Source organism: Dipodomys spectabilis, unplaced genomic scaffold (assembly GCF_019054845.1).
Source record: "Dipodomys spectabilis isolate Male_0828 unplaced genomic scaffold, ASM1905484v1 ptg000026l, whole genome shotgun sequence".
Taxonomy (NCBI): domain Eukaryota; kingdom Metazoa; phylum Chordata; class Mammalia; order Rodentia; family Heteromyidae; genus Dipodomys; species Dipodomys spectabilis.
Window position 1 is genome coordinate 13237240 of NW_024870703.1, and position 27141 is coordinate 13264380.

The 27141-nt window shown below is 44.9% G+C and overlaps 1 protein-coding gene across 1 annotated transcript in view; it reads right to left on the reverse strand.

Annotated features, from left to right (window-relative positions):
- The window catches only part of Vit (vitrin), a 79888-nt gene that overhangs the window by 29293 nt on the left and 23454 nt on the right, over positions 1–27141 (reverse strand). Inside the window, exons 4-5 of the mRNA XM_042675488.1 lie at positions 25484–25617; positions 11332–11505 (exon numbers count right to left, since the gene is read on the reverse strand). Of these exons, the coding sequence (XP_042531422.1) occupies positions 11332–11505; positions 25484–25617 (308 nt within the window). The remainder of the gene's footprint in view (positions 1–11331; positions 11506–25483; positions 25618–27141) is intronic.

The window sequence follows — 27141 nt, forward strand, 5'->3', positions numbered from 1 at the left end:
TCTCTGCCTCTTTCCTTCCCTCTCAGAGACGGTTTGCTTTGTTGCTGGCTGAAGTCATTAGCACACTCCAGTGATCGGCCCCCCCCCCCCCCCCCAGTGTGATTAAGCCACTGGACACTTTGAAAAAGCAATAAAGGCTCTCCCACATTCTGGCTTGATGGTAACACTGACTTTTACTTGACTCAACCTTGAGCAAGTCATGTACCCTTAGAGGACCTTGACTTCCTAATAAATAGCAGTGGTAGATGGAGTGAGATGGGCTCCACATTCAAAATAGTTGTATTTATGAATCATTTAACATTCTACTTGTCTAGCCTTGTAACTACTGCCACCTACTGGGGAAAATAAGCACTTTGTTCTTTTCCTAGAAAAAAAAAATGATGCTATTTTCAGTGACTTATTTTAGTTCTTGCCCCCAAACCCCCTCCCTCGAATCCCCTCCCCAACAGAGGCCACCAAGTGCCCTTGACTGCCATGTAGGTCATTGTCTTACGTAAACAGTCCCCTGACATCAGAGACTTCCAAGCCTGTTTTATTAATGTCGCTTTCCTTTGGGACAAATTTGAACCAATTTATATTTATCTAAGAGCCAAGGGCTTGAAAAATGTGGACATCTAGGACTTTGTGCTTTAGTCATAATGAGGGGTAGATTTGTGAAGATGTGTTCTTGGGGCTGAGAGGAAGCTGGAGGTATGGGGGGAAAAAAGATCCATCCTAGGACCACCAAGCACAGGTGTGTGGGAGGGGCTGGGGGCTGGGGTGGGCAAGGCCAGAGAGCTCTGCTCTCCACCTTCTCCCCTGTTCCCCTGCAGTGTTCTCCTGAATAAAGTGGAGCTACGTGTGTGTATACATTTGTGGAGAAAAGCATGGCACTCTTGCAAAAGCAAGAAATGGTTTTTGTGGCATTCTTTACCTGGCTATCTCACAGATGAGTCAGTTGGACAGAAGAGAAAAAGGGCTTGGAGTAACTTCCTTGTAGAAACAATGAATAGGTGTCCAGAGTTTGCTCAGTGTCAGGTGTCAGCACTTGGAAACTTTGGGCTGCAGTAACTCAGAGTCAGGGGCAGCTATGACCTCATTTTTTAGCTAAGAGAACTGGGAATGGCAGAGCTGAGTTCTGGCCCAGCGTGGCACTCTCCAGAGCCTGCCCTTCACCACCATCTCTGGGCTTTCAGGCCACGGAAGAGCTAGGCCAGGCACAGACTTCTGTAACTCTTGCTCATGTGGCTGAGCCTTCCAAAGGGCTTGGAACCATGGCTGCCCCTGTAGAACTCAGCGACGTTCTTTCTACTGCTTCCAGATCCTTCTGCTCCCCTGCACATCTGGCAGTTAGCAGCACAAGACCCAAGCAGATGCTGCGACACGTTGACCCTTAGGGATCCTAAATGTTAGTTTTATGGGGAACAAAAGCCCAGGTAACCCTCAGTTTCCCAGGTTCCCTGGGGGAGCCGTTCTGAGGAGGAAGTGACATTCTGAAAGTGGAGCAGGCCTGGGCGCTGGGGGACACAGCCAGCCTCCCTCCCTTTCTCCTGTCCCCATGTCCCCAGGGTGGCACATTTTCCTCTAAAGAATTCCTTTTGCAGGACAGACGCGAGAAGCACTAAGAACGGAGCCCTGCGGCTGTGCCAAGCCATCGCTACCCTCGCAGCTGCTGCACATGGGCGGGGACCCAGCCACCACACGGGCAATGCATCGCCAGCCCCAGGTTTATAATCATCCTACACTGAGATGTGGAGGGTAACTCAAATATAAACCTGGGATCTGATGATAGTCTTTTCTCATGGAAACAACACTAATCCCATGCTTGAGTTTCTAGGCCTGTGAAGCTAATGTGACTCAGATACTGCTTGTGGTATTCCGGCATGGGTCCATCAACTCATACACAGAGACCGGCTTGGAGTGGCCTGCTGCCTACATAGCCCCAGTACCGGGGAGAGATCTTGGGGATGAAGAGCCAATGGTGAGATGGAGCTTTCCTCGGCTGGAGCCAGGATGTTCTTGGGGTGCTGCTCCATGAACGTGATTGGGAGCCTAGCTAGACTGTGTACTGCCAAGCCATGTAAGGGCCCGTTGGAGGGACGGGAGCAGTTCATTCTGGGAAAGAAGGCACATAAAGGCGGCACAGAGTTGCGACTCATAGACTGAAAATGTTCTCAAATCCGAGAGCCGCTCAGAGTCGCAGCCTATTTTATGTTCTTAAAATTGTTTTCTTATTAAAATTATTAAAGAGCTTCTGGGGGGAGGCTTAGTGCTGGTCGTGGTTGTTATTTAGAATGGAAAAGTGTGAAGCTGGACATGGTGGTACGCGCCTGTGACTCTTGTACCCCAAATGAGCAGGAGGCCTGGGAATTTCACATAGAAAGTGCACAGTAAGACCCCAGCTTAAAAATCTATAAAAAACAAGCAAGAGTAGAACGTAAGTGGGGAAAGATGAGGGGAGAAACAATGGAAGGAGCGACATTGATCGAGATGCTTGGCACTTACTCATGACCGGTGGAACTGAAATCCCTTTCAACAACTACTTAAAAAAAAACAACAACCAGAGAGCCAGGTGTCAATAGCTCACATCTGTACTCAGGAGGCTGAGATCTGAGGATCATGGTTTGAAGACAGCCTTGGCAGGAAAGTCCAATTAACCACTAAAAAAGGGTCAGAAGTGGAGCTGTGGCTCAAGTGTTAGCCTTGAGGGATAAAAAGCTCAGGGACAGCACCCAGACCAGAGTTCAAGCCCTACGTCAGGCACACGCGCGCACACACACACACACACACACACACACACACACACAGAGAAATAATTAAAAATAAAAAAGAATAGACTTTAAGCATTTTCTCATTTGAAACAATACTAACTAGCACTTTGCTTAGCTCGTCATTCATTTAAAATAATATACTTCTTATGTTTTAACACACACTTTTATTTTTAGTAAAAAATAAAAAAAATGATTACTTTCCCAAACAGAAGAATGCCAGTCCTAAGGGAAGCATTGGTTGTGATCTGTTTTGTTGTTGAAGGCCATGAAGAGGACCTGGCCCCCACGCTGATGTAATCCATGGATGACCCCACAGAATTAATGAAAGAAGGGTCTTTGACTACACTTGCAGACCCACTGGCTTAGAGGTGAATTGCTAGTAATTACATCTAACAATGCCATCCTCTAGGAGAAGGGGCTGGGAAATTCTCACCATGTGAACTTACTTGATAGAGGGGAACAGCTGTAGTCTTGCATACCAGAAAGGATTTGTGTAATTTTTTGGTAGGAAATTGTACCAGATGTAGTCTATCCAATTCTTTATAATTCCATGATCTGATCATTTTATATATAGCAAAATGACCGGGCAACTTGCTTTCATATACAGGACTTAGTCTGAGGTGAAAGCTGGTTGAAGAAGACATAAGAACCCCAATATTCTTACCTGCTTTCATTTGGGTTATATAAATGGCTTCCTCCTTGGCAGGAGTCATTATTGGGGTGCCATGATTAGTCTAGGCAGAGTTTTGCTTAGGAGAGTTTTCCTAGGCAAAGAGACCCTGAGAGTTCATGGAAGGCTAAAGTGTGCATAGTGGTTTGCAGCACCACGGTGAGGAGAAGAGCAGAAAAAACAGGGAGGAGCTGAAGGTTAAAAGGGAGTTAGGAAGCTAGGCACTGGTGGCTCACACCAGTAATCCTAGCCACTCAGGAGGCTGAGATCTGAGGATCACAGTTCAAATCCCTCCTGGGCAGGGAAGTTTGTGAGACTTATCTCAACCACCTGAAAAGCTGCAAGTGGAGCTGTAGCTCAAGTGGTCAAATGCTAGCCTCGAGTCCCCCTCCCCGCTTAGGGATAGTGTCTAGGTCCCATGTTCAAGCCTTAGGACTGGCAGCGAGAAAAAAGGCAGTGGCCGAGGGGAGGGGCAGGAGCTAGGAAGATCTTTGTGGGTCAGTGGGGCAGGATGTAGTTCTTGGAAGAATGAAGGAACAAAGACTCAGATAATTAAACAATCAGGGGGTGGACAGGGGAGAGAAAACAGGCTGGGTCTGGGTGCACCTGGCAGCATGCAACCGGAAAACAAGCCCGAGGTGATCAGGCAGTACCAGTTAGGAGGTGGAGATGGTTATTGTGTTCTATCTGATTTACAGTTGTGACTCAATATGTGCACTTCAACTCAAAGACCAGCCTGGGCCCATCGGCTTTGTGGGTGCAAAGGCTTCATATGTGGGGGACCTTTTGAGGGAACATAAGGTAATGAGGGGCTCCTGAGCCTTTGGGAATATTTCCTCTATCTTACTGAGAACAGAGCAAATCAAGATATTTTCTAGAAGTTCAGATAACATGGCATAACCACACGGTCTGGTGATCCAGCGTTGAATAGCAGAGGCCAAGGGTGAGCGTGTCAATGATGGGAGGGGGGCGGCTGTCTATACATGCAAATATCACAAAGCCCATTGCTAGGGGGCTTGCATGGTAAGCAGCAGGCAGTTTACCCGGGCTGACATTGGCTTCTGCAGAATTCTGGACGGCAGCTTGGGAGGAATCCTGCCTTTGGGTACCTGAGGGAGTACACAGGATCAGCTGATTTACAAACCCCTGGCAACTGCTTTCTTCCCCACTGTCCCCTGGTGAAAGTGACCCTAGTTGAGATTTTCTTTGGACTCGGCTGAGCTCTCTCTGTGTTTGCCTGTACGTTTGGGGATTGCAGAGCAGGCAGGAATCCTTGCCAAGGGGACAAGAGGAGAGAGTGTCCATCACCCATGAGCCTGTGGAGACCTGAGGTAGTCTTTTCTCTGGCCAGCATTTTGAATCTTAAGCAGTTTTTGTTCAAGATAATAGGGTATGCGTTGGCCATGGTGCCACAGCAAAACTCATGGAAGCAGCTAGCCCGGACCAGGGGACCCATGGAGGTTTGCTTTGATTCTATGTCAAAGCAAAAGAGAACCTACCATTTCTAATAACACACAGGGCCAATGAGTACTCTCCTCTTCCCCTTGACCCCTGGGAAGAAGATCTGAACACCTCTCCCTGGCAGGCCTCTGCTCCTCATCTGGGGCCTCAGAAGCAATGATGAGTTTCTGTGCAGTTAAGCTCAGGGAGCTCCAGGCCTGGAGCAGAGCTTGTGGAAGCGCGTGCTCTCTCTCTCTCTCTCTCTCTCTCTCTCTTTCTCTGTCTCTCTCTGCTCTGTTTTCCTTTGCATAATCTTTGCTGGCCTCAAGACTGTGGCAGGGGAAAGAATTTGCTGCATCTCCAGTTCTAGGGCCAGACCCTGAAGAGGTAGCATGGAAATGAAGAGAAGTGAACGCTGAGCATCACAATTTAGAGACGAATTCCTGGAGGAGAGAAAATAATGCTCTGATCCTCTCTGTGTGATAGAAATAGCCAAGCATAAAATCGGCACTGTCTTTTCCTTGGAGACCATAAAAATTCCCCTCACTCTTCTAACCCAGTCCCTCAAGTCTGTCCCTCTGAGAGAATCTTCTTTCAGGTTCTTAAGAGCCTGCTTGCAGGATCCTTAGCAGTATCTATCACAAACTGCAAAGGAAGTCACCTCGAGGGACCTGATATTGGGCCCGAGGCCTTGCTTGTTTAACGATTTCTATTTTCTTAACAAGTTTCCTTAGAAGCTTGGGCAGTATCTTCTGTGGGCCTAACTGGTTTAGTGTTCTACTCAACTCTAAATCAAAGAGCAAGGATTTGGAAAATAAGAACTTCATGTAGGAAGCAGCAAGAAAGACAGCTCTGGTCTCACCTGGACTGGGGCTGCTACGGCTGCTTGTATAGGTGATGCTGGACCAGGCATCTGAAATCACATCGGGCTTCTCAGAGCATGAATTGTAATCTAACTGTTCACATTCTTCCCATGATTTAACCTCGAAAGACATTATTATCAAGGTTGGAACTAGGTACAGATATCTGAACCTGCCCTGGAGGAAGTATTGAGATGGTGGCGGGGGGTGGAGACCGGGGAGGGAGAGGGAAGACTGATTTCATAACACCAACTGGAAAATTCCAGGTACTAATCACCCATGGATTTCACAATTGTCAAAGTAAGTTTCTCTTACAAAAGTGTCATATTTCTTTACAGTTCATTATTCTTAAAATCATTCTACTCAGCTGTGACACTCACGGGGAGGTTTAAGTAATCCTTCAGTTCGAAATGTCACTTTGCATTTAGCAATTTACCCATACTGTGTTAACACAGTATTCATGCAAACAGCGTTGGTTCATAGAGTTTTACAGTTACACAATGGCTTATCCTTAATTATACGGAGAGAATCAAATATACTTAGTATTCATTACTTATTGGACAATGTCTCCGTTTAAAAAGGAAGAGGGTAGCTGGGTGCTGGTGGATCACACCTGTAATCCTAGCTACTTAGAAGGCTGAGATCTGAGGACTATGGTTCAAAGCCAGCCTGGGGAAGAAAAGCCCATGAGACTCTGATCTCTGATTAACCAGCCAAAAGGGCAAAAGTGGAATGGGGCTCAAGTGGTAGAGCCTCTAGCCTTGAGTAAAAAAGCTAAGCAAGAGCAAGAGGCCCTGCGTTCAAGCTCCAGTACTGGCAAAGAAAGAGGACAAGAGTGAAGAAATGGAAGAGTTGATTAAGAGAACTGCAAAGCCCAGTTACAGTTAAGGCCTCAAGAGTGAGCTTAGGGCCAGGCGCTGGTGGCTCACATATGTCATCTTAGCTACTCAGGAGGCTGAGATGTGAGAATCACGGTTCAAAGCCAGCCTGGGCAGGAAAGTCTGTGAGACTCATCTCCAATTAACCACCAGAAAACTGGAAGTGGCGCTGTGGCTCAAGTGGTAGAACATTAGCCTTGAGCTGAAGAGCTCAGGGTCAGTGCCCAGGCCCAGAGTTCAAGCCCCACAACTGACCCCCCAAAAAAGAAAGAAAGAAAGAAAAAGGAGTGAGCCTAGGGAAAGCAAGCTCCATAAATAGAAGGGAAAGGAAGCAAGAAGAGGCCACAGGAAAATATTGATGTCTATTAGAACTGGATCTATGCAGAGCCAACTTTGGGTTCCTTTTGTGCTTGTTCCAATTATTTGATATGAATTCCAAGTATTTTCTGTTAAGTCCTAATGGTGATAAGGCTCACTATAAAAAAATTATGTCCTGTGCATAGTAACCAATTATCGTTTAGCCTCTGTCTTGCAGTGACTGGGATCTAATTTTGTCACAATGAGTTGTATTGCTTTTTCCACACCCATGTTCTCATACACAGCACTCTTCTATAAGGATGGGATGGGGCCATGCTACTTTGTAGCACCCCGGTGGGCCCCATGCATCAGCATTTCAGCACCTACATGGAAAGCTTCCATTGTTCTTCTAATGTTGGGCAACTAATTAATGTCTCCACTGCTTTTTAAAAAAATTATGAACAACATCAGTGTCCATGCTTGAAATACTTCTCTTACTCTTATAAGACTATGTTTTAAGGAAGATCTTCTCTGACTTTCTAAGGAAGAAAAAGGTTTATATAGGAGAGAAAAGTCCTTGAGAAGGGAACTGGCAAGAGGAGGTTTCCTTCACCTGCCATTGTTTGCTCTCCTTGCCTTGCCCTACCAGCGGGTGAGATGAACAGTCATTCACTACCACTCCTTGCCACTAGGGGGCGAACTTCTCTCCCCTGGTCTATGATTATAGACACTTTTAACGTTAGATCAGATTAGGGAAAGGTGCTTCTTGGAATGGGGAAAACAATGTTGGGTGTGCCACTCAACCTTCTAAGCCCCAGATACCTCCAGCTGACTCTTTGGCAGGGCCTGAAGGGATTTTCCATCTTGTCTAGGACTTTCTTAATCATATCTATGGATATCTGGCTCTCTGGGTGGCTCCCTCTCTCCCTAGGAAGAAGTGCTGAGGTTTCTGGTCTCCTGGAAATACCAATGTCATAAACAGCCTCCCCCTGTTCCTGTCCTGTGAGCAGTAGTTGCTGTTGCCCTGGCTCTTGGCTCTCTTCCCCCGAGCCTTGACTTGCTCCTTTTGTCTTGCATATTCATGGCCCAGTGAAGGGCCTTGTGTCCAGCCTTACCTTCTCAGAGTCCTACTATTTCTCTACACTTTCTTCATAGGCTGGGAGAACGTTGTTTCTGTCTGCCTCCAAGTTTTACTCTCCGTTGACCTTCCTCCATGCTTTCATGTCCTGTCTGAGAGGCAACTTTTGATCTTAGTGTAGGGCAAAGAGGAGTCATAGACCTCAAACACTGGTAGTTCCTGTCCCAGCCATGCAGTTGTCAGGTGTCCTAAGCTGAAGTGAGCCACTTCAGGAATCCTAGTGAGATGTGTTCACTGATATAGTCCAAGGGTCTACAGCACTGTCTGCTTTGATGTATGTGTGTGTGTGTGTGTGTGTGTGTGTGTATGTGTGTGTACGCGGGTACATGTGCATGCATTATTACTAGGTCTTGTATTTAGGGCCTGGGTGCTGTTAGCTTTTTCACTCGAGAAACCATTTGAGCCACAACTCAATTTCTGGCTTTTTTCAGGTTAATTGGAGAAAAGAGTCTCATGGACCTTCCTGACCAGGCTGGCTTTGAACTGCAATCCTTATATATCTCAGCCTTTCTGAATAGCTAGGATTTTAGCAGTGAGCCACCGGCACCCAGCTGAATTTATTCTTTAAGTGAGTGAGTTGTATGATGGGGAAAGACACAGTCATTTAAACATCTATTTTGACTTTTCTTTTTTTCTTGCATAAGGAACATCCTTTTGGTGTGCAATGTAATTATTTGTTTTTAAAGTCCGCTCTCCCCACCTTCCCAGTTTGGCTCCTGTCTTCCCAGTTATGGTGCCGGCTGCACAGAGTCCTGTCTCTCTGGGGATCTGTTCAGCAGTGTATGGGTCACATGGAAGCGGGTGCTGGACCAGGATGAAGAAGGAGCCCTGATGGGCCGAGAGGCTGGCGGCCAAATCCCCTGTCCTCGAGCCAGGAAAAATGATGGTCTGCCAGGTTGGGAGCCACTGCTTTAGGTTTCTTCAGGTTTTCCACAAGCACAGTCCAACTGGCAACAGGATTTCCCAGTTCCCAGTGAGGCCAAATAAATATGCCACATATTTAATTATCTTTGTTATGTAAGGATGGAGGTCTTCTGGGAGACAATGGGGCAGTGGGGGGAAACAAGGGGCTCAGAGATTCAAGGATAGTTTGAAGACTTAAGGACTGTCAAGGTAAGAGGTTGAAATTCAATAAAGGAAAACTTCTGGCTTGAGGACCTCTGTGAGCTGTGGCTACCCAGAATCCTGGACCATTTCTCGTTTGCCATCAGGGAGCGTGTGCCTCAGGTAATAGTAGCCTGAGTTAAACACAAGTAGGAGGATGGGGGAGAGGGAGTGTGTGATGGACCCAGTGGTACACACCTAGCTTCTTAGAAGGCAGAGGTTAGGAGGGTTGAGGTTCAAAAAGGCAAAAGTGGAAAATTCTATCCAAAAGACAAATGAAAAGCCAAAGGGTAGAAACATGGCTCAGGTGGTAAAGTGCTTGCCTACCAAGGGTGATGTCTTAAAGGGAATCTCTACCAAAAAAAAAAAATCTCTCAAAGATTATTTTTGGGGATTTGGGAAATATTTATCACAACTTCATCCATGAGTTTTCTAAAAGTGGAATAATAATAGCCTCTATTTTATAAAGTTGTTGAGAAGGTTAAAATAATGCATACCTTATACCTGGCCCACGGAATGTAAGGATATCTCCTTTCTTCCTTCCTTCCTTCCTTCCTTCCTTCCTTCCTTCCTTCCTTCCTTCCTTCCTTCCTTCCTCCCTTCCTTCCTTCCTTCCTTCCCTCCCTCCCTACTTCCTTCCTTCCTTTTTTCTCCCTCTCTCCCTTCCTTCCTTCCTTCTGTCCTTCTTTCTTTCCTTCCTTTCTTCTTTCCCCTCCCTCCACCCCACGGTCCCTCTGTCCCTCTCTCCCTCTTGCCCCTGTCTCTCTTTCTTTCCTACTCCCTTTCTTTGCATGCTGGTACCAGGGCTTGAATTCAGGTCCCTGTGCTCTCCCTGGGCTCTCTGTCACTTGAGCAACAGCTGCAGAGTTTTGCTGGTTGATTGGAGATAAAAGTCTCTTTGATTTGTCTGCGTAGGTTGGTTTGGAACCATGTTCCTCAGTGCTCAGCATCTTGGCTAGGTAGCTAGCTGGGCTCTGCGAGGAAAGGGTCGTGCTGCTTGACCATTAAGATCAGAGGACAGAGGGCAAGTCTGAAAGAAAAGGCCTGGGAACTTCTTCCAAAAAGGAAAAATGATATCAGAGATGAGATATTCAGGAAATATTTCCAGAACAATACTGGTCCAGCTACAAAATTTCCCATACCTGCCACCTCCACCAGAAAATCTGAAATGAGACAGGTGCTTATTAGCTACCCAGAATGACATGGCTAGAAGTGGGCAGAAGCTCAAGATTGAATTAGTGGATGGGCTCTTAAGGCCCTATTTGGTGTTATACCAAGAGTAATACCATAAACTGGACTTTGAGGAAACCTAGAGCATAATTTAAGAAGAGGCTAAAAGTGATCAGACAAAAAGCAATCAGGAAAGGAACAAACCTTTAACTGTTTGGCTTTTTCTAAAGGGTTTATTTGGTTTTGTGTCTAATATTTGAAGAATTCTAGCTATATATCATTTGTCACTTAAACAACAAATAGTCAAAACCCAACCAGGATCACATAGAAACCTACTATTCCTCCAGCTGAGCACAGAAAAATGGGGATTTTTTTTTTTTTACAATGAGAAAGTTCTGCATAATATCACCTTTATCTGACAGTAGCATCTATTTTGAATCTTGGAGAATACAATCTGGACGTGAAATATCCACCCCCCCCCCAACTCCGTGCTAAAGTCTTGACTGCCAGCTGATAGTAGAATCTTTTGGAGGTGAGACTTGGTTGAAGGAAATGGGCTACTAGATTTGTACCTGGAAAGGTATATCTTGCTCATGGCTTCTTCCTCTCTTCTTATCTTTCCCTTCTTTCTCCCCCGTTTCTCTCCTTTCCTCCTGCTTTCTCTCACTGTCCTACTTCTTTGCCTCTTCCTTCCCTCCCTTCTCTCCCCTCTCCCCTTCCTGCTGCCATGAAGTGAGCAGCTTTCTTCTGCTAAGCATCATGATGCTCTGCCTCTTTACAGAAACAATGGAGCGAAGAGACAATGGCCGGAAGCCCCTGAAACTGTGAGTCATACTCTTTCCTAAGTTTTACTAAGGTTTACTGTCAAATGAGGTGACATAACCTGGTGCAGGTCTTAGATGCTTCCGACTCGGGCTCAGAAGGAGTAGACTGAACACAACATACTGATATTCAGACAAAGCTCAGACTGTAAAGACTTCACACACCACTCGTAGCCAATAACAAGCATGATCTACCTACTCACCTGTCTCCTGACTTCTGTAGCCCGCAGGCTGTGGTCTGGGGCTGCTGGTAGCAGAGATTATAAATGGGGATGGCTTTGGCAAGCTGGTGTGGGTAGGCTCGGCTGCTGAGATGGTCAGGGCCTGCATCAGGGCGACTGGCTCTCGGGTTGTCTCGTAGGCTTTTGTGGTTTCACCTATAAGAAAACTGAAGTCCATCAGGGTCTACAAAGTAGCCTGTAGGCACTCAATAGAACTAAAGACCAAGTAAATGTCCACTGAACTCTTGCTATGAGCAGAGACCTGTACCGTGGAGGGTGATAGTTAGTCTAGAGAAGTTATTCTTGCTTAAAGAAATGCGTGCCTAGCTACAATGGCTCACACCTGTATTCCTGCTCCTTGGAAGGTAAGGATCAGAAGGATTTCAATTTGAGGCCAGCTGGTCCCACCAAAAAGCGAATGGGTCCCTGTCTATCTCATCACCAAGTGGCACGTGGTAGTTCACACTGTGATCCCAGCTATGTGAGAAGTTGTAGGTAGAAAGATTATGGCCCAGTCCAATCCAGACAAAAACATAAGACCCTAAAACCTAGAGCAAATAAAGGGCTGGAGTGTAGCTCAAATGGTAAAGTGCCTTTCTAGTAAGTTTGAGGCTTTGAGTTCAAACCCCAAAACGGTGAGAAGCAAAAATATATCATCTCAGAGCAATAAGCTCATCAACAAATCAAAGATTAAATAACAAAAACACTTGACAGTTTCAGAATGTCAGCAAAAAGATGATAGAACATGATAGAACATGAGTATTTACCAAATTTATTATTAGCAGTGATTTGTCTCTCCCTTCCTCACTCTTTCCCTCCTTCCCTCCTCTTTCCCTCCTTCCTCCCTCCTTCCCTCTTTCCCTCCTTCCTCCCTCCATCCTTCATTCCCTTCCTTCCTTCCCTCCTTCCTCCCTCCTTCCCTCCCTCCCTCCCACCTTCTCTTCCTACCTTTCCTCCCTCCCCCCTCCATCCTTCACTCCCTTCCTTCTCTCCCTCCTTCCTTCCTTCCCTCCTTCCTTCCTTCTTTTCTTCCTTCCTTCTCTCCCTCCCTCCTTACTTCCCTCCTTTCTTTTCTCTTAGTACCTTTGGCTCTCACTATGATTAGTCTTAGAAAACACATCATAGCTGCTCTAATTGAGGTTGGCTCATGACGAGTTACCTCCTCTGGGCCCACATTGGCTCATCGATCCAATGGGTAATAGAACAAATAAATGCTAAAGATCATCCAAGATTCTTTTAAGTTCTTTGATTGTTTCCCCAATTTTAAATATTGCTGTAACCGCTTCCTTGCAAAGGGAATCTCAGTGTGTGAACATTGATTGCTCTGAGAGTATCTCCGGAGGCTTAGGGCAAGGGGAAAAGAGGTTACCCACTGGGGCCTGGGGGACTTCTGGATGACCTTGGTCTGTGCTAGAGGGAGATACACGCTGCATCCCCAGGTGAGTTGTGCCTCAGTCCATCCTGGGATGGCTGCTTGTGCCAGCCTGGCCTCCAGTGGGTGTGCTAGCATGCACACCTGCACATCTCATGGCCTAGGAGCTCAGTACTGAAATAACAGAACTGTATACTCTCACAGTGCTAGGTGCCAGATGTCCACAGTCAGTGCTGCTGGGCCCAATTCAAGGCATCGGCAGGCCGGTGCTCCCTCAGGGAGACCCTTAGGAAGGATGTGACTTTGCCTCATCTGGTTTCCCCTGACTGTTGGCACTGTATTTGCCTTTTGGCCATCTCTAAGGCCTCGGTTACTTTTCTGCTCTGTCTTCATAGGACCTTTTCCTCCACATGCATGGATAATCTTTTATGGGGTTGTATGTGATTTCATTTAAGGCTCACCTAGTCCATCCAGAGTGTTTTCCCTGTCTCAAGGTCATTAATTACATTAACCATGCCCCCAACTTTCCAAATAAGGAACTACCCGCAGGTCCCAGTGATTAGGATGTAAGTACCAGATGTGGAGAATCTTTTGGAAGAGCAACTTTAAGCCACAGCACTCCTGCTCTAGCCGCAACTCTGCTTAGGTTGAGGTAGTTTAGGTACACAGAACAACTAGGCACCTCCCTCTTTGTGGGACCCATCACTCTCCTCTTTGACATCATACAGCACAGTACCTTGTCCAGCATCTGAGAGAGCGCGTCAGAGCCATAACCTTACTGAGAGATGGATGGGTTACAGTATCCAGAGCCACAGCCCAGCACTGGCACCTGCTCATGGGCACACTGGCACCCCCTAGTGGGAATCACAGCAATGACTAGAGAAGACAGGTTATAGACAGGTTATCAAAGAGTGAACCGGGACTTGGGTTGAATTCAGCCTGGCTTTGCAGGTCAGTGGAGGAAGGAAGCAGATCTCTCATTTACCCTGCTGCTGGTTAGTAGTTGGTCATCTACAAATCTTGCTGCAGACTTGGCCAGACAAATGACTGAAGAGCTAGGGCAGCCTCTGGGGGGTTCAGCCAGTCTCAGGGAACACTAAACCTACCCGATCTATGACACTCCCTTTACTTTAAAGGGAGGAAGCGTTTGTGACAAGTCCTAGGAAGTGTCTGACTCCTCCAGAGGGCTCCTCTGTTTCACCTTCTGGCAGACACTAAACGTGCATTAGTGGTCCCAGACAAGATGAAGGTTCATCTACAGAAAAGTTACTTTACAACATCGTTTTGCTGTTTTAGGAAAGAGTATACACATATTGATCCAGAAAGAAATACATAAGTGGCTATTAAGCCACAATGTACTAAAAATAAAAGTACTAGAACATTCTAACCCTTTTTGCTACCTGAAACTTACTATGCACTGAAACTCTGAATTATCTTTTTCTTCTCACAATTCCAAGGCAATTCCAAGACTCCTGACAAGCCCAGCCTTACCAATTTGCAATTCAGTTTTGTTAGGCAGGAGTTAAATAATCTGAAGGCAGCCATTGCCTTCCTCGCTCCAGGACCAGGATGCTTTCAAATGGGTGGAATATTCTCTGATCTTCCGTGGGCTGTTTTTCACTAGTCTCTTCCATAGATCATTATAGAAAGGAAGTTGAAAATAGGGGATGAGGGTGGGGGCAGAGAATATAGTGTCCTTATTCTAAGCGCTCTGAATTCCTTACTGAATATAGCACTTTTGATCTGATCCACAGTGGATTCTTCACAGAGACAGCTTCTTCCTGAGCAATTAGAAATGAAACTTATGAAATGGTTTCTTCTTTTCATCTCGGATACATGGAAGTTGGGTCTTTTGAAAGATTCTCCTGGGAAAGCATTCCAGACTTTCTTGTAGGTTCTAAGCACATCACTGTTTTAGACTAAGAAGAACTTCTCACATGGCCTTCTCAGAGACAGCAGGGGGGCCTCAGAACGCCCTACTTGGGTTCTTCATTGGAGTCACAGCAAAGGTGTTGGAAAAGCAAACCCTAGGGCTCCGCTCATAGCCTCAGGGTTTTCAATATGGGTAGGAAATCTAATACTCACTGAGCATCTGCTACCTGCTGGCACTTTGAAGGCTTTTTGTTTTGTTTTATTTTTGTTTTTTTGGCCTGGGCTTTGTCCCTGAGATTCTTTTGTTCATGGTCAGTGTTCTACCAATTAAGCCACAGCTCTACTTCCAGCTTTCTGGGCAATTTATTGGACATAGGAATATCAAGAACTTTTTTGCCCAGGCTAGCTTTGAACCATGATACTCAGATCTCAGCCTCTTTAGCTAGGATTACAGGCATGAGCCTCTGATGGCCTGACTTGAAGGAATTCTTTTCTTTCTTTCTTTCCTTCCTTCCTTCCTTCCTTCTTTCTTTCATATAAACATTTCTATTTAATACTTATCACAATCCTGGAAGTCAATACAACTATCCCAGTTTAGAAGTTGAGAAGTTATTCCAAGAGATCAAAAACCAAGCTCAAGGTCACAAGGAAAAGGCTAGCAGAGTCAAGATTTGGATTCACGAGTGTTCAATTCCAGATACATGCGTTTTTTCCCAACCAACAAAAGGGGAATAATGTGGGAAGGAAGTCTTGAGGGGCTTCAGAATTTCTGAATGTGGTTCTTACTCATCAGTGGTCCTTCTCTGGAGATCTTGCTTGAGAGAGAAATTGGGTTTGGCTTTGGTGGGTTCAGCCTTGGAGGACAAGAGTTTTCTAGGAAGCCACACTCATAGCTGCAAGCTTCAGCTTGACTCTCTTCCAGGGCAAGGGCCTGGGGAGGCAGGACGGAGTGTGCTTGGCACTCTTGCTTCACAGTCCCTAATAAAGAGTGTCTCTCTTCTCTAGCAATGGTACCAGGAATGGCTTGCCCAGTGGTGTGTGTGTGTGTGTGTGTGTGTGTGTGTGTGTGTGTGTGTGTGTATGTGTGTGTGTGTGTGTGTGTGAGAGAGAGAGAGAGAGAGAGAGACAGAGACAGAGACAGAGAGACAGAGACAGAGAGACAGACAGAGACAGACAGAGACAGAGACAGAGAGACAGAGAGAGACAGAGAGACAGAGAGAGAGACAGAGAGAGACAGAGAGAGAATTTCTACAAATTAACTATTACCTGTTGTTGTTGTTGTTGTTGTTTTTGGTCAGTCGTGGGGCTTGAACTCTGGGCCTGGGCGCTGTCCCTGCACTCTTCAGCTCAAGGCAAGCGCTCTACTGCTTGAGCCACAGTGCCACTTCCGGTTTTCTAGTGGTTTATTGGAGATAAGAGTATCACAGACTTTCCTGCCTGGGCTGGCTTTGAACCACGATCCTCAGCTCTCAGCCTCCTGAAGAGCTAGGATTATAGGCATGAGCCACCTGTGCCAAGCCTGTTTTTATTTAGCTTAAAGGAGCTGGAAGGCTCTGGGCAAGTAACAGCTGCCAGTCCAGTGTCTGCTAACTGCCCGGGGGAACATGGCTTTTGTCTCAGGTAATCTCTGTCTTCTGTGTAAGGTGTACAAGGCAAATCAAGATGCCTTCTATTTTTCAAGTGAGCTAATTTTCCATGAAGAGGGTTGTTATGCTTTTTTTGGGGGTCATCCTAACCCGACTGGGGGGGAGTCATCCTAACCTGATGTACCTGTCAGAGCACATTCTTGGAGAGACTAAGCATTATTTTAGGCAGGCTTGCTGAAACTTGAACAAAGGCTGTTCCTGCACCTCTGTCTCTTCTGCTTCATTCAATTTCTAAAGGAATCTAATCACTTCAGGAAGCATAGCAACAAGAGAGGCCCCTCTCTTAGGGTTTGCACTGGTGTTTTTTATTTGAATTGGTGAAAACTCAGCCCATGGCTGTCATAGGAGTTTTAAAGACAGAGATTCTTCTATCTTGGCGTTAGAATGCTTGTCACTTTACCTCAAGGTCTGGCTCAGCGGAAGTACACAAAATGTGGTTGCTCATTGAATGAATGAGTAAGTGAGTGAATGATTTTTTTTCAGATGCTGACAACTCAGTGGTCTAGTAACGAGAAGCTGATACTTCATAGAAGGTTTTGACAATGTTCGGTAAAGGGGGTAAGTGGCTTCAGTAATGATTGTATCTTAATTGCAGTTGTTTGTTGTGCTAATTTATGGAATTAGATAACAGTAATTTTTAAACAAAAGCATCCTGCCCCTCCTCCCCCTCTTCTTCTCTCTCCCCGCCCCCCCTCCCCCCACCCAATTTTGGATGCTGGTGATTGAACTCCTAGAGAGCAACTGGGAGAGGTTGGAGTAAGCTTTGACCACGTGCTGAGTAACAGAGAAGCTTTGGAAATGATTTCCACTATCCATGAGGTCATAACCAAATGGATTTAAAAAAAAATAATCTAAGGTTTTATTTGGCTGTAGTTTCTCTGGACTTTCTCCACAATCATAGCGAGTCCTGTACAGGGTAGTTAGGATCACAGCCTTGGGCCATTTACTAAACTTCTCTAGGGTCAGCTTTCTTGTCTAAAGAAGGGGCAAACTGGCAGCCTGTCTTGCAGTGATTGTGGTACAGAGGCCTGGCACTTAAGAAAGTCTCAGAAGATACCTACGGTCATAGGAAGTGGTGTGGGACCTTTCTGCTGTCCAGATTCAGCCTGCACTCAGACACACAAAAGAACCAGTGTCCTTTCTACATGCAAGAGGAGCCACTGGGTTTCCCAGGCATGGGACCAGCCTAGTAGAACTGGCAAGTCATCAGCTTCCTTTTTCTCAACCAGTGACAAGAAGGAAGGGGTCAGAAAGGAGGGCCTGGGGAGGAGGGGAGGTGACAGAGCTTCCCCAGGCTCCCAGTGCCCTGCAGGAGCAGCGACTGGTGCGAATTTGAAGGAACATTCTGAGAGTCTGGGCATACGCTGCCCCTCAGAATAAAAAGGATAGGTGTGACACATAATTTATAGATTCAGACTTGATCTGAGCATGGGGGAGTCTCTCTAGCCTCAGCATCTCTGAGAGAGGGAGGGTCGAATGAGAATGTCCCTAGCCAGCCGTCCTTAGCCACCAGGTAAAAGAAGACCTAGACACTTGAAAAGGGGGTTAATGAGATCCTCAATGGTCCCCATGATCCTCTTGGTACAGGGCCATGCAGAGGGGCACTGCATCCAGATAAGGGATGCTAGGTCCCAGCAAGAGAGAATTAGAAGGAAAACAAGTCCAGTTATCCTCACAATCCCCTCACTCTGAAATCATTGTATGAGCCAGGCTCATGAGTATGGCTCACACCTGTGATCCTAGCTACTCAGGGGGTTGAGATCTGAGGATCGCAGTCCAAGCCAGCCCTGGCAAACAAGTCGAAAAGACTCTTATCTCCCGTTAATCAGCAAAAAGTCAGAAGTGAAGGTATGGCTCAAGTGGCAGGGCCTCAGCCTCCAGTGACAAAAATTAAGTGAGAACAGGAGGGCCTGCGTTCAAGCCCCAGTATTAGCACCAAAAAAAGAAGAAGAAGAAGAAGAAAGAAAGAAAAAAGAAAACAAATCACTGCCTGAGCAGAGGCCACTAGGCTAGGTGAAACAGAGACATCTTAGGAGGAGTCTGCCGCTGTGTCTCTTCTCGTGTCCACCCCAAGGAGGCCTGGTGATAGCTCAGAGCCTGTCTTTCAGGTATAACCACCCACTGCCAGCTTGTGGGTGGGCAAGGGAATGGCTGCATCCTTGCAATTAAACAAACACATCTAGATCACTGTACTAATTAAAAACTCATTGATGATATAGATGAGGCAGCCAGTAGGGGAAAGAACAATAAAAAGCTATTCCCTAGTTGTGTGTCAAGGCTCATGAAATTGGGACTCTGGGCACTGATATTAGCATAGGAAGAGCTAGCATAGTAATTCAGCGAGAAGTTTTTAGAGTCAGACAGGGTTTGGCTCTCGGCTCTGCCACTTCCTAGCTCTTTGGCAAAGGGAAGCTACTCAATTGCTTTGGGCTGCATTTTCCTCACACTATACATTAGGGCTAAGAACATGACACACAGATGGTATCTTGGTGGTAACTAAAAGCAATGAGTAGGTAAAGATCTTGGAACAGTGCCTAGCACATAGCAAATGCTGTCAATGCTAGCTTCTCCCGCTGTTCTTAAGCTGTGTTTGTCTTAACATTTATCCATGAATAGAATTCTAGCTGAATCTGCTAGCCCAGCAAGTTTCTAGAAACAAATGCCAATCCTATTAAAAAGCAGGTCACAAGCCAGGTGCGGGTAGCTCACGCCTGTAATCCCAGCTACTCAGGAGGCTGAGATCTGAGGATAGATTTAGAAGCCAGCCCAGGCAGGAAAGTCTGTGAGATTCTAATTTTCACAGAGCCACCAATAAGCTAGGAGTAGAGATGTGGCTCAAGTAGTCCTGTGCTAGCCTAGAGTGAAAAAAGCCAGGGGAGGGTCTGAGGCCCTGAGTTCAAGCCCACAGTGGCTCACAGCAGCTTTCTTTGACTATGTGGGATATCAGTGTACCTCCCAAGACACAATCACACACAACATAGCTCTTTCCTTAACACAGCTACCCAGAAAGAGAGATTTCTTGGCATGAGGGCTTTTGTGGTTCCTATGCAAGCTGGGTCGAAACAGCCCAAAGCAGTGTACTCAGCCTGGCTGACTCAGATTAGCTGCTTGCTCTTACCTCAAAAAGCCAAACTGTTCTCTTTGCTTCCCTGCATTTCATGTACCTAAGTCGATCCAGGAACATTTCCAGACAGAATGTCATGTCATCTTCTAAAGTAGCAGTACAATACAATTCAAGGCAACAGTCATTACGGATGAAAATGACAAAGACAGAGACAATCTCAATTCGTGAAAACAAAATAAATAAATAAAAGCAAAGCCTTGGCAATCCTCAGCCACAGCTGTCTGAGCTCATTGATTTTTGTGTCGTGTTCCTGGCATCGAAGAAACTATCAGAATCAGTGGGGCTTGACCAGTTAAGATGTTAATTTCTATACCGTCTCCTAAAGCACAGGGTTTGGTGTTGATAAACTCTGAAGGTTTAGATTAAACCATGCATGAACACTTGCCTGCTTTAGCAGCTGGACTTTTCGATGATGAATATGTAAGAGCCGATGGGTAGGTTACACCCTTTTGGGGTTTACTTTCTGTAAAAAGAAAAAAAAATAAAGGAAAAAGAAAAACAAAAGAGAAATTTATTGCTTGAGCCAGAGGTTTTAGATGGTTCTATCCTGATAAGTGGGTTCCTCCTTCCTAATTTATCTCTCTTGAGTTCAATAAAATCCCTTTGCTGAGATGTTGATTACAATAAAAAAAGTCAAGTGGCATGTTGTTTTTCTGTATAGAGTCTGTTTTATTAATATTAGGATGTGAGCAATAAAATCTCCATTACTCAGAGCTGTTTAATATTAGCTAGCTATCCTTTTTATTTATTTACTTCTTATTTATTTTTTTATTTGTGTTGGTGGTTCTGGGGCTTGAACTTAGGACGTAGGCACTGTTCCTTAGCTTTTTTTTGTTCAAAGGTAGCACCCTACCACTTGAGCCATACTTCCACTTCTGGCTTTTTGGTGGTTAAGGAGTCTCATAGACTTCCCTGCTGGACTGGTTTTGAACTGTGAGCCTCGTACCTCAGCCTTCTCAGTAGCTAGGATTGCAGGTGTGAGCCACTGGCTCTGGGCATAGCTACTCTTGTTTGTGAGAATATGACACGTAAGCTGTGTTTTTCTTTCTTTTTTTTCTAGGTTGTGGGGCTTGAACTCAGGGTCTGCGTCCTGTCCTTGAGCTCTTTTTGCTCAAGGCTAGTGCTCTACCATTTTGAACCACAACACTACTTTTGGCTTTTGAGTGGCTAATTTGCAATTAGAATCTCATGGGAAATTTCCCTGCCCTGGCTGGCTTGGAACTCTGACTCTCAGACCTCAGCCTCCTGAATAGCAAGGATTACAGGCGTGAGCCACTGGCACCTGGCTAAGCTGTGGTTTTCATAAAGTGGTGTGGAATGTTTAGTTGGAATGGTGGGTGAATATGAGAACATTCTATAGCTGCCATGCAGAGAGGTCTCACATCACAAGCTGACTATGGGTGAACCATCTCTCCTCACTGACACAGACACTGCAGGATCCACTTGAGTTTCAGCAAGAGTACCTACCTAAACGTGGGTAAACCTGGATCCCCCTTGGAAGCAACCATTTATTGTCATCCAGGGAGGCATGGTAGGGAAACAGTGGAGGTGTAAAAAAGAAAAGGGATGGGGTGATGGCAGTTGAGCGCAGGCACCCAGCCTCAATGACTGAAATTGTCTTTTGTTGGCAAAAATCTTCTTCTGATCTTGCAAAAGTGCCTGACATTCCACCCTGGAGCTCTGTTCTGCAATTAAACTGAAAGCACCGGGGGAATGCAGCAAGCACCCCAAAGGCAAGTAATTTGCCTGAGTTGGTAGCTGATGAATTCTCAGGGCCCCAAGACATGTCTTACACGGAGTAAGGACTCAAGACGACATTATTCTGCCAAAGAGTATCTTAATACCTGGGCCTCTGTAAGGAGGCTTGTCATTTGTTATCCATAGTTATACAGAATGATAAAAGCATTGCAACTCTCAACCGGAAGGAAAACTTTTAGAGGCCTAGTGGGGGTGCTGCAGGGAGAGCTGAGCTGAGTGAATCAGGATAATGCTAAATATTCTGTTTGCACAATGGACTATGGGGTCTCAGGAAGGCTTGGGTCCAGGAATAATTAAAGCTAGATTTCTCTTTCCCTCCCTCCCTCCCTACTGCTTTCTTTTTCTTTGCCGTGCATCAAAGCCATAGCCTTGTATATGCTAGACACATACTGTACCACTGACCTATACCGCCAGCCTGTTTTTATCTTTTCTGCTTAATAATCTCCAAGACGGTTTTTTTTTAAAATTCAGAAATATGAATAATGATATGGCCATGACTTAATGCACAAATTTGTAATGAATCTATCAGGGAAAAAAAAAAACACAGGGAAAACATTTTTGAAACATTATTGCAGAAAACTGCAAATGCTGATTCTGGTATTACCTATAAATGACACTCCAAGGTGAAATGAGGCAATCCTCTGGGCATCTTGGCAGTTGTAAAATCACTTTGGGAACAGAACTCCGGCATTTTCAAGTTCTCTGCCTCGTTCAGGCTTGCTCCCAACAGATCCTGAGAGCCCCCCCCCCCCCCCAGCTGTGGACCACATTTGTCAACAGAAAGTGAAGCAGAGACATGTCTCGCTCTGTTTGCTGTTCTCACAACTAAAACCCAATGGCTCATCTTGTTTCTTTTGAGAAGACAAAGGGCCATCAGCTCACTTTCTGTAACAAAGAACAACTGGGCAGCGTTAGGGCTTCCTGGCTGACCTCTCTCACATCCCTGTAAGGAACCACAATGTTGACCACACAATGCTCGCCCCGCCCTCTTCCCCTCACCCCTGCCAGCCAATTAATTAGCAGAGCACAGCAACTTGTAAAAATTAGATACAAAACCTAGAGGAAAGGCCACAGAGGCATCTGAATCTTCCAAGGAGAATTTTGACATGAGTCAGTTAAACTCATTGGCCATGAACCACCGAATAATAGGGTGTTCCTTGGCCGAAGACTCAATGTGCCAGTCTGCTTCCAAACTCATCCATTTGAGAGGCTTTCTAGCCATGGCAGGGGCACAAGTGCTTATTATCACTGGCAAGGCCTATTTTCCTGTGAAATGTCACAAGGTGGAATATGGGGAGATGGAGCTTGTAAGGTGGAAAAGCTTTTAAGTAGCCAGGAGTTATTTGGGAAAAACCTTTGGTGGAGATTATATCACTGTCCATTTCAATATACTTGAACTGTAGACAGTAGTGTTTTCCTATAGCTTCTGTTCTCAATACCTGGTGGCAAGGTCATTACCCACAGCATTGTAGTTGATGTCTTTCAACTTCCACTAGTCTAACTGGAAACCAGTCTAATTTGCACCTTATGCATGCAGAATTTGGCATGCAAAAGGAGATGAGAATTACTCAATTTGAAGAGAACCTTAAAAGTCCTACTTTTAGTTTTAGTACAACTGTGGAGTACAGTTAGTACAACGGGATGGAGGGCAGGAGGGGAGGGGCATCAGATGCCTAATTATATCAGAAAGCACTCTGACTGCAAGACCTACTATGGTGTGAGGCATTTCCTTCCCTGCTTTCATTGGCTTTCCATAGGTGGCTCCTTCTTAGAGCAAACTCATGGCATCTAATCTTGCTGGGATACCAAAAAAGTTTGCTAGATTCTAGGGTAAAATGTCATGGGACTGGTAGCTGCTGGTAGCTCATGGAAGTTGAGATTTGAGGACTGTGGTTTGAAGCCAGCCCAGGCAGGAAAGTCCATTAGACTCTTATGGCCATTAAGCTACCCAAACAAAGCTGCAAGTGGAGCTGTTGCTCAAGTGGTAAAGCACTAGCCTTGAGCAAAATAAGCTCAGGGACAGTGCCCAGGCCTTGGGGTCAAGTCCTAGGATTGGCACACAAATAAGTAAACATAAAATGAAATAAAATGTCATGGAATCTCTCTTTGGATGTTGGGAGATTCAGGTCCCAGTCAGTGGAGGTTTAAGGTGAGCATAGAACCTTGGCACCTTGTGGTTTACAAACACCAATGTGGACATTTCAAAGGCCCGAAGAAGCATCATCGGCCAATTTTAGAAAGTTTGAGTGTCTAAAGGATAATGATGATAATAGACAATAGACAATCTATGAGCCCATAATTGGCATTTAAAAAGGTGTGTGTAACATCTTTACATAAGAATACAAATCATTATGTATCAAAGGAATGACCAAATTAGGGAAAAAAATTTAGTTTCTGCTCAAATCTGGGGATTCAACTAAAGTCCAATAAAACATTAGGAAAAATAGTGTATTGAACATGTGACTTTTCTTGTTATCACTTATTAAATAATGCAGCATGACAACTATTTATAAACCATTTGCATTATGTAAGGTATTGAAAACAATCTAGATAGGATAAGAAGAATCTGAGAGGGGCTGGGAAGGTGGCTCAGTGGTAGAGCGCTTGCCTTGCATGCATGAGGCCCTGGGTTCGATTCTTCAGCACCACATAAGCAAAAAGAAAAAAAGCCGGAAGTGGCGCTGTGTCAAGTGGTAGAGCACTAGCCTTGAGCTGAAGAGCTGATGGACAGTGCCCAGGCCCAGAGTTCAGCCCCACGACCGGACCCCCCCCCCCCAAAAAAAAAAAAAGAATCTGAGAGAATGTGCTTAGGTTACACACAAATAGGATGCCACTGTATGCAAAAGACTTGAGCTTCCTACAAAACATGGCTTCTAGAAGGGGCCTTGGAACCAATGTCCCATAACACCAAGGAACTAATGTACTGAATGCTACAAAAATCATGAGCACCAGATGTTAAAAGTGTCACATGGAATTTATTGGGGGACAAGTTACTGAAGTTGTTTTAAAGTATTAACCCACTGATTAGGTATCAGTTATGAATATCTCTGTTCTGGAGAGAAATATGGTAAATAATCTAAATGATGAAACTCAGCCTCACTACCTAATAGAATCATAGTCTCTTGATATAGTCATTGTAGTATCCCACGATGATGAGGCTGTGATATTATCTGTCCCTTAAAAATTATGCAGCCTGAATTCAATCACAAGGCTACAGGTGGACTTGCTTTGGGTCCGTACTGTAGGACACAGTATGAGATAAGCATCTGGACTTCATAGATTTCAATGCCATTCAAGATAGAAGTAGACAGTGTGCTGGAACATTAAAGGGTACTGAACAGGAGTGGTGAGCTAAAGTACGTTGCATAATCTCTGATCAGACTGAAGAGCTGAAGATCAAGAGATTATTCTAAAGAACATCTTGAAGATAATTAAATAAGACAACTTTATTGAGTAATATTGTTGTATCAATGGTATTGGTATTGTTGTTTAGGAAAATATTCTTTGTTCCTGTAAGGTGAATACAGGAAAACGTACTGGTATAACAGCATGATGTCTGCTGCTTATTTTCAGAACAAATTATATATATCAATACATGGCAGTAGACAGGAGGTAGAAAAACATGTGGCAAAAATATTGAGAGCAACTTTAGGTGAAAGGGACATGTGGAGTCATTGTATTAGTCTTATCATCTTTCTGGAAATTTAAACATTCTTAGAATGAAAGGTAGGATTGAGGAAATCCAGCACAACAGAAAATGATGGGAAGGAAGGTCATGATGGTACAAAGACACTCAAATATCTTTTCCTGGTGAAAACACACACTCGCAATTAGGTCATCTTGTATCTTCTCTGAAAGTGGAGGGACTAAGAGTAAAAGTGCAGTCTACAAAAACCCAATAGAGCTAGTCAGAGAGAATGGATCAAATAGTGAAACAACTAATTTAAAGTAAAACTAATTTAAGATAAAATCACCACTCATGTGTCTCTCTAAGTATATGCTTCACCCATTGATCAGAGACCCCAATGGCTGAGTAAGGTTCTCAATATGGAACACATTGGGCTTAATTAGTTAAAAACCCAAGTTGTTAAAGGCAATTCACTTTATCAAAAGCTAGGTTGGACCTACAGAGAGGGCAGTGTAAGTAACTGGTGCTTTTAATATTCCAAGATTTGACTTTATAGTGAGTGGTCATGTCATTATAATTCTTTGTGTCTCAGGATCCTGTCAGAGGAAATCATGTTTCAGATCTTTATGAAATAGAGTGGGCCATAAAGAAAACCAAGGCAAACCCCAAAACGAATCACAACTGGAACGAGACTGTCACCCTGGAAGACTATTTCACCCCATATGAAGCCATACCTGAGACGATGAAGGATTCTCTCCATCGGGGTAGGGACAGTGATTGGACACCATTGGAGTAAGTCCCTTTGTAACCAGACTGTCCAGCAACTTTCCGAACAAGTATTTTTCCTCCTGAGTTACCGAGAACACCACTATTTAAAAAAACAAACAAACAAAAGAACGAAGAAAGTACAGAAATACGGTTTATTGTTAACACACTACTGAATCGGCCTCTATCCTTATTTAGACACATGGAAACAGGGAGGCCAAGGAAAAGTTCACCTGGACCTGCAGCCCAACCTCCAAGGGACTACTTCTTCACTCAGCCCGACATCTGTATTTCCTTATGGCCACGGATGGTTCTGTCAGTCAGAAATTGCTTCTTGCTACCATGTCTCAACTCCTTCTCCATCCCCCTTCAAATTTCTTATTCCCAGTTGGCTTTGACTCTTGGGCTCAAATGATCCTCCTTCCTTGGTCTCCTGAGTAGCTGAGAGTATTGTCATGTACCACCACACCTGGGTTTCTACTAGTTCTTGGAGGAAAAATTTGTTCCCGGAAATTTCCAAGTTGTATCATAAAGGACATTTTTGGCATTCTACCAAGGTTGTAGGTCCTGACTTGAGAGTGATGATCTATCAGAGTTTTTCCATCTCTGTCAAACAGGTTCCTAAATAGCACTTTTACATATAGTCATTTCCCTGCCCCTGCGTCTTACGAGAGTACTTTGAATATCTGTAATTTATCACGTGGGAGTTTTTAGAAAAGTATGTATATTTGTTCCCTCCATACCTATCCTTCCCACCAGGAATTTCCTGCCCCTCTCCAGAGTAAGCCAACAACCTTCAACACTCAACTTCCCTAAGGCTCAGAAGGAAATCAAGTGGCAATAATTCTTGACATATGAAGCACTGGATGGCTTTAAAATCGTGTCACATATGGTGTCTCACTGGATCCTTCCAGCAAACCTCTGAGCTGTGGAGGGGAGGGAATACTTTTATTCCTGTCTCATAGAAACAGGCTGTTCCTAGGAGTGATTCACTCAATAGTTTGTTGCTGGTGAACTACAGGACAGATTTGAACCCCAGTCTCGTTAGCCTCAAGTCTTGGGCTTGGTCCTTTTGACTTTGGGACAGGTATAGATGCAGAACTATTGTGTACTTGTGAAAATTTACTACTGGGACAGAGGGTGAAGTGTCCTCTGTGGATGGACCTAACTGGAAGATGTGGGTGGATAGTTCCCATGCAGGAGGACTTGATTTCCAGAATAGACACATTGGAGAAGGAGGGAGAGAGTCAGAAGGAGACTGCGGTTCCACTTTTGAAGCAGAATAGAGTTCAATGCTCTGCTGAATGGAGAATTTGTGTAACTATCACCTCATTTGTATCCTCATTCTCCGAAAGAGCAAAACAGGTTCTACTTCTTATTCTCCTCAGACTTTGTGTAGTACCATACATGGTTAGGATGTTCACCTCCTTCCTAACTCTGAGTAGCTAGAATTACAGGTGTGAGACATCTTTAAACACAGGAATTAGTTTATGAGAAGACTGTGCCAAAATACAATGTTTTAAATCTTGTCTGTCTATTCTCCCTTTGGTCTGAAGAAATCAAGGAGGTGGTGTGTAAGAAAACACCTAAGCATGATATAGTATATGAATATTGAATTATTTCATTC